This window comes from Nanorana parkeri, unplaced genomic scaffold (assembly GCF_000935625.1).
Source record: "Nanorana parkeri isolate BGI_ZX_2015 unplaced genomic scaffold, ASM93562v1 scaffold935, whole genome shotgun sequence".
Lineage (NCBI taxonomy): Eukaryota > Metazoa > Chordata > Amphibia > Anura > Dicroglossidae > Nanorana > Nanorana parkeri.
The window spans coordinates 186,251-198,136 of NW_017307203.1; the positions used below are offsets into that span (position 1 = coordinate 186,251).

At 41.5% G+C, this 11,886-nt stretch overlaps 1 protein-coding gene across 1 annotated transcript in view; it reads left to right on the forward strand.

Annotated features, from left to right (window-relative positions):
• The window catches only part of RFFL (ring finger and FYVE like domain containing E3 ubiquitin protein ligase), a 50,276-nt gene that overhangs the window by 16,024 nt on the left and 22,366 nt on the right, over positions 1-11,886 (forward strand). The window contains exon 2 of the mRNA XM_018566310.1: positions 8,089-8,267. Within this exon, the coding sequence (XP_018421812.1) occupies positions 8,097-8,267 (171 nt within the window). The 5' untranslated portion in view covers positions 8,089-8,096. The remainder of the gene's footprint in view (positions 1-8,088; positions 8,268-11,886) is intronic.

Here is an 11,886-nt window from a genome sequence, read left to right on the forward strand (position 1 = left end):
TGACGTGAACAGGGCAGATATAAAATGTTTTTTTAGGTGCCCTATGGTGGTGGTCAGAAAAATGCAGCTCAACGGACATGGTAGGAACAAGTCCTTAGGATGTTCATAGTTCAGCATACAAAGCTACATGCACCTAGGTTTATTGGCTCTGGGGGGGAAAAGGTCCGCTTTAAGAATTTAAATGCTGAGTGATTGCAATTTAGTTATGGCACATTAAACAATATAATATGTTCTATTGAATAACCATGATCGCTTTGTTGAAGCATACTGTTGTCTCACTTTAGCCGTTGCATAGATGATGAAATATTGATCACTGCTTAATTGCCCGAAATAGGATTCAGTTTGAGCCTTTAGCTTTAGTAACACCTCTTCACTGCTTTATGTAAGATGCACTTTTATTTGGAACTGTGTGTTGTTTAATTTATGGTCTTGTTACAACTTAAAGAGAACTAGTCAGAATTGGGTTTATGGAAGAATGGGCCTTAAAATGCCCCCAACCCCCCTTATTTAGATTTACTTTGTTTTGCATGAGAGTCCAATTGGAGATTTCCCTTCATTATTTGCCCTGGAGATGAAGCAAGAAGCAATCTCTTCAAAGCATGGGAAATTTTTTCTCTTACGCCGAGCTCACACAGGCTTCAGCTTGTATAAGAACAGTGTGAACAGCAAGTTTTAACAGAGCATTTACAGGGCTTTTGGCAAGCTTTGGTGAAGCTTTTAAAGCCCCATTCAGCTCTAGTTTAGGAATGTTAAACATGGATCTTAATGTGAATGCTTAGTCACCTTAAACCAGCTGCTAGCAGGCTTTGGTAGGCTCCAGCACAATGTCAACCTCGTTTAAAGCCTGATGGAAGCTGTTTTTTTAACCCTTTTGCTGCCACCGATGTGTCATACATTGGCAGTAGTGTGCCCTTATAAACAGACCGCTACTGGGAGTCTGTTTACCTGTGTAAAGCCAACTGTTGGTTTTATATTGGACGTGATTTCTTTCAAGGGCCGGTAAATGTGGGCACCCCCCTGAACATATGTTCGCTAATCTCCTCCCTGCTAAATGTAAAAAAATAAATACATTTAAGAACACCCCAACTTTTTTTTTAGTTGCGCATGCACGCACATACTAATTCAATCATGTGTTGGGGGTGCCTACGTACTAAAATTACAATTGCGCCACGCATGTTGGGTATTGCTGCATACGCCACAGTGAGAGCAACACTTCTAAGGCTATTATTCAGGGTTAACTTTAAACTGATGACCTGTACAGGCTGTTAAGGTGTTGCCTATCGACAGTTTGGGGTACTGTAGTTTTTCGCTGCTTCACGGGCGCATGCCATTTTTTAACTTGACATGTTGGGTACCTGCGTACTTGGCACACCCCCCTCTTTCATATTTTACCATGACATTGGGTATTCTATTGTGATTTGGTGAGCTAAAATAAATGCAAGGGGTGTTTTTTTGTGTTGACATTTTAGGTTTAATAAACAGTTGTGCTAATACCATGCGACATAAAAATTTGCAACTGCCACCATTTCATTCCACAGGTAAAAATAAAATCAAAACCGACTGGCAGCAAAAGGGTTAAAGTCACCGCATTCCCATTAAGATCTGTGTTTAACATTCCCAAAGCAGAGCTGAATGGTGCTTTAAATGCTTCAAGAAAGCTGCTTGCAACTTGCATAACACTTCACAAGTGCTTTGCAAAAGCCTGCCAAAAATTTGGTGTTCACACAGCCTCTGTGAACTAAGCCTTAGGCCCCGTTCACATATAGCGAATTGTCGCGCGATTTCCGCCGCGATATCGCGCATTTTTGCCGCGCGATATCGCGAGAAGTCGCCGGCCAATGTTATTCAATGGATCTGTCTTAACTCCATGTCGCGCGTCGCTTGTCGCGGTCGCAAGTCGCTTCTACCGGACCCTTTTTTCGGCGGATTTTGCGCGATTTTACTTTTTTTCTATGGAGCCCGACGGGGAAGGTCGCGCTACCGTCGCTGGATCGTCGCTGGAACGTCGCCCCGGAAGTCGCGCTATCCCGGCCGTGCGGATCCGCTGCAAAAGGTATGTCGCTATATGTGAATGGGGCCTTAGACAGTGGCCACTGTAATAAAAAGTTCTCATCGCTCCTGTTTTCAAGACAACTCTTACATTTTGGATTTCCCAGCACTTTCTGTCTCGGTAACAGTGATCAGGAACAAGGTGGGGAGGGCGAGGCTTCTTAGCAGGGACACAGACATCTATAAAAACTTTATTGTATTCTATACCTTCCCTACCTGTACATACACGTAAAAGAAGAACTTCCGGGCAGAATTATTCTTAACCCTTGCAATCCAGTTACCCCTGCACTGCAAAGGTTAAGTGCTCATTTTTGTTTAGGGACGGCAATAAAAAAAAGTTATTCTCACCTGAACCCTGGAGCCGGCTGGCTGTTAGGCAGATCCCTGCAGCCTCTCTTCCCCTCCTCTCCAGCAGTCTAAGGTCCTGTGACTTACACGTCCTATATAGTGTAAAGCCTATGAGGCTACCGAGGGACATTCCATCGCTGGAGCGGAGGGTTAGGGAGCTGCGGGTTAGGGAGCTGCGGAGACCGGTCTTGGAGCCAGCTGGCTCAAAGGTTTAGGTGAGTATAGTTTATTATTATAAATCTAGTTTAACTATTATTATAGTTATTTTACTTTTTTTATTATAGTTGTCCCTAGACAAAAACAAGCACTTAACACTTGCAGTGTGAGGGTAGCTCCACTGCAAGGGTTTACAATAACTCTGCCTGGAGTTTTTATTTAGCTAAATAGCTCTGTTGTGGGATACATTCAGTATACAAATAAGTTTGCACAAAACATTTATTTTTCTCATCAAACATTTAATACACATTATAAATATTTACATATGTGTGAAATTTAATTTTTTTTTTTTTTTAGCGACTTGAGGCCGCCATTAGTGCAACTTTTATATAGGAATTGATGGGGGCTGTGGCACTCATGCATAGTAAGAAGCAGCCATTTTTGGGTGAAAGGCTGTGCTGTTTGGAGCTGGGCCACATAGTGAAGATTGCTGCAATGGGGCTGAAGGTAAGTATACCATCAGGTGGGGAGAGTGAAATCAAACAAAAAGAAACAAAAAAGGGCAACATAATTCCAGTTAGCCTTTAAATAGTCAATGGATATTAATACAGAACTGATCTATCTGCAGGGCTGGATAATCAATGAGGTGATGATATAAAATGTTGCACGGTGAGTATCCATTAGATTTACAGATGCTATCTACTGGATATTTAGCATCTTTTTAAAGCAGAACTATAGACAGATGTACAAATAACACGGTTTAATCCCATTGTGTATTCAATACAAATAATTAAATCTATGTTGCTTTAAACAAGCATAAGTACTTCAGTCTGTTTTTTGTTATTTGCCTCCTATCAAAGTACGTTTTTTTTTTTTGAGTATATGTGGACAGCTTTTAGTGATACTATCGGTATGCTTGACCCAGTAACAGGAACCAAAATTTCTGTTTGAGTATAGCAAGTTGCAAATAAACTAGTTTAGGTGCTGAGTCACAGTGGCAATGTAGGATGTGTACCTTCCTAGATAATGTGTCATCATGTCATGACACAGGGAGGCAATTATGAGCACAGCATGGACTTTATACTGTTCACATATCCTGAACACTGCGCAATTTTGTTGGTCAGACCTCTGTATTTAATTCTTTGTACAAGATGACCAGGTGAGATGAGCTTTGGAAAAATGAAACCATAATAATGCGATTACATGCATGTCGCTGCTCTACGACCTATAGAAATGTTGTGTGGTCAGAAAATACCCTGAGGAGTCGTGTAGTATAAGAAAGCGTGTGTGTAATAGGAGTGGTTTAAACAATAGACGAGGAAGCTCAGAGCTATTTCTTCAGCAAATAAGAAGCTAGAACAAGCAATAGAAAGGTTAGTGAAAGCACTGTTTATACTTTTACCTGCACTATTCTTTATGGCTCTTCTGTTTGCTATGTATTTATATAGTAGTGTTATTTCTTCCTCATTCACCTGGCAGTATATTACAATTATCACTTATTATTCCTGTGGGTGGGTCATGGACAGTACTTTATCATGGTATGTGCAATGCTTGTTTCATCGCCTTTAGTGAGCTGTTGACGTAGATAAAAACACTTGCATACCGTTGTTTAAAATGTACAAGTTGGACATCTCCTATGCAGTGTGTTTAAAGGTTTAAAAATGCACTTATCCTTTTTGCCCCCCTCCCCAACCCTGACCTAAACAATCCCCCCCTCCCCCACTTCCTCTGCATATCTGTACTTACCGAGATCCAGTGGGCATGGTTCTACTATTTTTTACATCCAGCTCAGCAATGCTCTCTCTGCTGGCCATACCTGCACATTACAGCCCCATCGACTTCTATGGGGTCATCTTCCAGCCATGAGATAGATGCGGCCAGGAGAGCGAGGGAGACTTGCAGCATTAAAAGTCAACAAACAGAGCAGCAGACCTCAGATCTTGGCAAGTATAGATCTGCTTAGGAAGATGATGGGATCATTTAGGTCAGGGAGGGGGGCCCCTGTCTAGTGGCATTCAACTTGCTATTATTGTCCTGGTATGTTTAGCAGAATACCAATAAAATGAAACTGCTTCATTCAGGGCTGGATAAATTCCAGCAGCCAGATAGCCAATGACACTTAAAAATTATAGCCAGTGCCTAACGTTTGCGGGTTTTCTCAAGCTGCCAATGGAGCTGGCTCCTAAACAAACCTCATGATGGCTTCCGGATTGGACATAGTGGCTCCTGAATTCCAGATTTGTCTACTCCTGGCTTCATCCATTGTTTGTCTTGCTTGACTGTAAGGTTTATTATGAAAATGTACAGGCATGCACAGATTAAACAGACATCAAAGAAACCCTGATGTGTTTAATCATAAGGATCTCGATTAGCATTAAATGCGAAATGCATAAAGGTTTCTTCTTTGATGTCTGTACATTTTTGCAATAAATCTTATGGTCAAGCAAGACAAACAAGGAATGAAGCAGTTTAATTTTACTGGAATATTGCTGAATGTTATGGGACCAGGCAACCCCTGAAAGCCATGACCCCTGAAGCATGGGGTATGTAAAGCCAACTCCATTGCGGTAGCAAAGTCTATTTGTCCTGCTGACCATTGTTTCCAGTATAGAAAGTGATTGAAAATCCAGTATTTATTGAGTTTTCCTAAGAACAGGAAGTGAGAAAATATCTTCCAGTATGGACATTTGTTATGGTAACAACTGCTCTCTTTGGGAAGATTTACTCTGCTGTCCTGTTGCATCTCTGGAACAGGAAGTGAATGGACATGCCTCTAACAAAAATACTGTTTCTGATGTATTTCTGCTTTTAGATTTCTGATAAGGTTTCTAAATATAACTTGTCGACCTGCCTCAGTTTCTGAAGTTGATTGGTTTAGGAAATTGGCTAATATGCAACCAAGACCTCTTGCTTTATTGTTGTTGGTGCCAATAATAACATTATTATTAATATTATTATTAATTGGCGGTTGATTGACAGCTGTATCAGGTAGGTAAAGGGGTAGTCATAGTCGCCCACTTATTTTTTTAACATTCTCTCACATGTACTTGACTTGTTAGATTTATATGGACCTTACACAGAAATGCACCTTTTTCAGTGCAAACTTTACCTGTAATGACCAGTTAAATGTAAAATATTAATAGTCTTCAATAGACTTAGGGTCTAGGGCACTCACCCAGTTCTATAAGGGTCTGTTCACTCTTGGGAGTTTCCTGCAATAAAAAGCTCCCTTTTTACTACATGAGGTAAAAATTCCAAACATTCTTATGTGGTTCACATCTGTCCTCTGCTGTTCAGCTTATTTTATTTAAATGTAAGACATTTACTATTTTTGGTGTTTATACCTGTTGAGCAACCCCAATGAAATTAATGTTTAGTAGTTAGTCTGTCAGAACTGTAGTGTGTGTGTGTGTGTGTGTGTGTGTGTGTGTATACTATTAACCCTAAGGATGCATATCCTACATTAAAAGTTGTAATTTTACACTAAAAGTGATCTGGTCAGTTGCATAGCCACCTGATCACTGCTGCAAAATCGAAATATGGACACCACTTTCAGGTTGATTGTTGTTGCTGTGCTAGATGCTGCAGCAAAAGGATACTGGGAACTTTGTGTCTCCAGTACCGTTCTCCAGCACGCAGGAGAGATATTGAAGTCTGTTTAGTCACCATAAAGAGGACCCATCAAGTGCTGTGCTTTCAGATAATATAAGGGTCTTTCTTAAAGTTTCAAGGCTGTAATGTGCCAATGAAAATGGCAATCTGGCTTGGCCACCTGTGGTGCAAAATGAGAGGCAGTGCCTCCAAAGGGTTTCTAAATTTCTCTACCACGTAAAAAACCCCAATTTCAAATGTCTCTTTTTGATCTTGACAAAAAAATGTGCTTAAATGTATGTAGTAATGCCTATCAAAAACACAAAGTGTGAAAGGGCCCTTACCCATGTGTTGTCCTGGAAGTCATTTGTTGTTTATGTCTCTCTTACCTAAGCCATTGTGCTGCAACCATTCACACCTTAGAAAGATGATAGGGTTGTAGAAAAAGATAAAGCCAGCTACTGTGCCCTAAGTCAGTGGGAATATCTGAATTTTGCATTAAAATGTCTTCCTGATATATTTTGGCTAGTGGTGTATGTCAGTTGTAAAAATAACCTTACAAATGGCAATTGTTTAATTGGTATCTTAACACCTCAGTAGAATCCACTACGGGCCTATTCACACCACCAGTGATGCGTTTGTTTTTGCAGTGTAATTTAAAGAAAGCAAAAAACATGGCAGTTGTTTAAGATGTACAGTGCTTTAGGAAACAATCAAATTTAGTTATGGTACATCTACTTTAAAGTGACCCTGTCACCACAGGGGTCACTTACGAATAAATCCCTGCTCTGTAACAGCAGGTGCATAATGCTTACCTTTCTGGCGGTCCATGTCCTGAAATGCCACCCCTTCACTGTTCAGGTATTTCATTGGTTGGAGGGGCCAGCTGCTTGCTCCCCCTGACATGCAATGGTTCCTTCTGTCTACTACATCTTGTAGTGACTGATCAAAACAAATGCTCAGCGCTAGCAGTGTAAAACCTAATGTTCAATTTAAATATATTACTGTTAACATTCTAATTCAAAAAACATTCATAGGTGCATTCAGTGATCCATACAGTGCAACAAGGTCTCTTCGTTGAAGTATATATATTCCGCTTATAGGTGACACCAGATAGGGTGGACCATTATAGAAAAATGGTCCCAAAGCACTAAATCAGGTGGTAATAGCCATTTCCAATCCGTACACTGGAATGCTGTACCATCAGTGTCACACCTCTCCTTCTCCCCTCTTATTCACCGGATTTCAACAAGCGCTCCTAAAACATTAAGGAGGCCCATAGTGTAATACAGTAAAAAAAACACTTTTTATAAAAAAACACTCGCAAAAGTAGTCCTGTGATCGCCACATAAAACTTCTCCTTCCCAGAGCCATGCCGGCCGGTTACACAAATTACTGCAACAGAATATAACAAACGTCCGTTTGGGAGTCCTCAAAGGAAAACCTCTTCCTGGTGCCTAGTCAGCGTGTACCCACCACTGACGCGTTTTGTCATGTTACTTCCTTCGGTGGGGGGGGCATAGTTTTTCTTCTTGGAATTTTAACTGTGATATATTAAAATTGAACATTAGGTTTTACATTGTTAGCGATGAACATTTGTTTTGATCGATATTGAAAAGAGATTTTGCTCTTTGCACAGCAGCTTGTAGTTTTAGATTTAGGAGAGGAGACTAGGAGTGCAGATCTTTTAGACCAGCATCTTGTGACTGCAAGCGACAAGAGGAGCAGGTATTCACACACCCAAGTGTGGAATACCTGTGCTGGCCGTGGAGCACTGAAATGGTGATATTTCCAAACATGGGCCGCTGGAAAGGTAAGCATAGTGCCACTTTTACAGGGCTGGTGTTTGTAACAGACTCAGTGACAGGGTCTTGTTTGGTTGCTGGTGGGAGAAAGTATGCTCATTTTCTCAATCGTTATAACCGTGATGCTTTCTTTCTGCAGGTGTGATTATGTGGGCTGCATGCTGTAACTGGTTGTGTGTTGATACTGGCCCAGAAGAGATTTCGCACAGTGGTACAGCATCGGACCGCTCCAATCAAAACGTTAGAACCTCTCCTCCTCTGTTTACAGAGGTCACCTGCAGAGCTTGCGGTGCTAGACTTCAAACCACTGCAAGGAAGGTAAATACGTAAAGACTTTCCTTAGGCTGCCATAGACTAGAAAGGGAGGTCTTTAATACAGGAGTTCATAAACTTGTAGGGTCAACTCTGCCAACCGTAATTTATTATAATTTTTTATATATGGAGAAAGGATACATTTCTTTAACCCTGCAAGATTGTTCATTTCCACTTAACAGTGGCCAGAACAGCAGAAGCAGGGAACCCATAGACCTGAAATCATTAAAAAAATCTAGATCGAATGACTGGCAATCTGTCTACCTTCGCATACATTTCTATTGTTAGCTGCTCTGTGGAATGTAAAGGAAGTCTTCTGATATTTTAGGGCTAAGCTTTGGTCACTGCTGTGCCCACAACAAAGTCCTAAGACTTTGAAGGACTTGCAAAGAAAACGTGAAGTTGCATTCACAAGTCAACCTTATCCTCACCCTACATAAAACAATCCTTTCGATGAGGATGCAGGGCTAGGCTGAGGCAGGAGCACCAAGCTAGGGGGTGCAGCTAGGGACATGGGTCTCTCCTGCTTCCACATCGCATGATCTTTTACAACCCCAATTCCCAAAAAGTTGGGACGCAGTGTAAAATCTACATAAAAACAGAATGCAATGATTTGCAAATCTCATAATCCCTTATTTTATTCACAATGCAAAATAGAAAACATCAAATGTTTTTAAACTGAGAAAATTTGAACCATTTGAAGAAAAAAAATCTGTGCCTCCGATGCTCCCCGTTCCTCCCGCTATGTCCCCCGAAGCTACCTGCTATTTGTTATTTTACATCGCAATAACCAAAAGCAGGCTGGCTATTGCATCCGCCTATTGCCTGCTGTCAATCGGCAGAGACGGGAACTGAATGAGAAAGTTCTCCTTCAGGTCCTCCTCTGCTGATAGACAGCAGGCAATGGGCGGATGCAATAGCCCGATATTGCAATGTAAAATAACCAATAGCAGGTTGAGCAGCGTTCAGTGAGGAGGAGAGAAACTGTCACAGGAGGCTGATAGGTGCGGGGGAGGAGAGCGCTGTGAGCCGCCGAGGTCCCACCTGCCGACGTGGGGGCGGAGACAGCTGTCGGTGCTGTCACAGGAGGTTGAGCTCTCCTCCCGCACCGCCCCGCTCAGCCTCCTGTGACCGATCAGGAGAGCGGTGGTGTGGGGGTGGAGACAGCTGTCATCTTGCACAGGAGATCGGGCCGGCAGAAAAAGAGATTGAGGATTCTGTGTCAATCTCTTTTTCTATTTTAAAAGGGAAATATCGGGGATCTGTTTAGACCCCTAATATTTCCCAAAGCCCCCAACAGTAAAGTAAAATTTTTTTTAAAATATTTTTACAAAAAGGTTAGAGAAAAAAAAATGATTTCGGTTTCGCCTGACCCTCGTCCTCCTCGTCCTCGTCCTCCTCGTCCTCCTCCTCCTCTGAAATAAGACCATTCGTCTTTGGAAAAAAAATAAAAAAAGATTTGGATTGGATAAAGGATTTAAATAGAGGCAGCATACCATTTTGGCAACATTTTGTAGGTTAAAAGCTATAATATTTCCACCTGTGTATAAATAGACTGTTGGAAAAAGTTTTAAATGCTACTACATGTCAATGCAAATCCATGAAATATGCTAGAATTTTGACTGCACCCTCTTTTATAAATAGGCCTGGGAGTGTGCCAAGTACATACCATTATTATTTATTATTTTTTTTTTTTTTCAATTTCCAAAACTGATCACTAAATTGCTATGGGCAGGCCTCCATTGACACATGGGTATGGTATCTGAAAGCGGATGACACAGGTATTCGGTATACAACATTTAGACTGTCGAGAGCATAAAATTCCTACTTCTCTGAATTCCCACCCCCATGACCCAAATGTGTGGGTGTGCATTGCAGCAGTAAACCGACTTTTCACTGTCTTGTTCATGTCTTCTGTAAAATCATTGTTAAAGAGTAAATACTGACTTTACTGAGTATTAAACGTTTATGGCTATTAATGCCCATATACTCTACAAATCCCTTATCTCAGGCCTGAAACTGAAAAACCTTTTGTCTGTTGCAAAAACCAAAACAATGGACTGTGCTGCAGACCTAAGTGAACAGTTTTCTGTACAGAAATAAGTCTTTGTTTGCTCAGTCAACTGCTGACCCAAATTGTCACAAAAGCCGTGCTTTGTTTAACCATCACACATCAGGATGTCACCTCAGCATTCAAGTTAGTGTGTTATGTTTGCTTGGCAGACTTAACCATTCCATATGCCAAGGCCTTATACACCTTTTGTGACCAGGCTCATTTTTTCATTTGGAGACGTCTGCTTTTTTCCTTGGACCGAGAAGGCATTTGTTAGGTGGACGGTTTCCATTTTTTTTTTTTAGGTTACATAAAGAGAGCCTCTCACTTTTCCCATTTCAGGTAAAAGTTCACCCCATACCCACTGACACACTTGCTGTGCTCCTCTGATGCTCTGTTCATCTGTCAGCCTTTGAAAAAAGGTTGACCTTCCCATTTTTCGGGATACAGTGCTCTAGCTAGTGCAACCAGTCACCAGGACCAAGCACTATCACATGTGGGAGAGAAGCAGGTCACACATTTGTGTCTGAGCGTACAGAGGATTTAGACACAGGGTACTAAGAGATGAACAGAGTGGCGGGGGAGGTACAACAGTAGGTGATTGGGTTGAGCTTTTACGAGAACGAAATTCTCTTTAGGTAGCCTTGGTGAGAAAATTGGAAGGAATAAGATTTTGCAGCAATTTTCTCCAAGCTGCCCCCATCAAAGTTCTTAATTTAATTACAGACCATAGAGGTAGACTTATTGCTCTTTTACACTGCTGACCTGTACAGGTTTGGGCAGCATTTACGTGCAGAAGTGGAATTATTTCAAATGTGCAAGCGCTAAAGCCTACCATGGGAATAATGGCTGTAATTTTTTTCCCTCCATCTCCGTGTCTATCATTTTCCCATATATTTGTGCTCCATGCATATGCAGGATTTTAGAATCGGCCATGAACACTAATGCATGTAAAGGTGAGGATGATTTCAGGTCATGGTTAGTTGTAGCTACATGGGGGAGTTTGATGAGGTCACTTTCAATGAGCTCTGCCCTTAGAGAAGATGGCCACCATCCTACAGTAGTACTGGAAGTGCCTATAGCCTTTGTTTACAAACCAGCTGTGCACTTTTTAATGTTGGCATTTACAGCCCTGAGCCATGCTGGATCTGCCAGTCACCTGCTTGGTCTAGTTCTGCTTGCACCCAGTTGGATTATACTTATATAATATAAATAGGCTCTATTATATATAGAGCCTATTTATACTTCTGAACTTAGCAAGTGCATAAATGGTAAACTTTTTTCTGTAACACAAGGCGAAAAATCCTGGTTGCAGGTTACCATGACGTCTGGAAAACGGTTCCCAAGCGATAGGACTTCCTGCCCATGAGATACCCCACTAAAGACGTAGTAATCGGGTTGGGCAAACACTGCACACTGCCAAAAAGCAGGACCTTCGTTCCACTATGCTTTTGTGATTGTGATGTGATTTTTATTTTGTGTCCTATAACACAGAGAATAGTGGGTTCCAGGTGTTTGTATACCACCACTAATATAACACTGGAGCCAGGATTTGTGGGGGCGGAGGGTCTG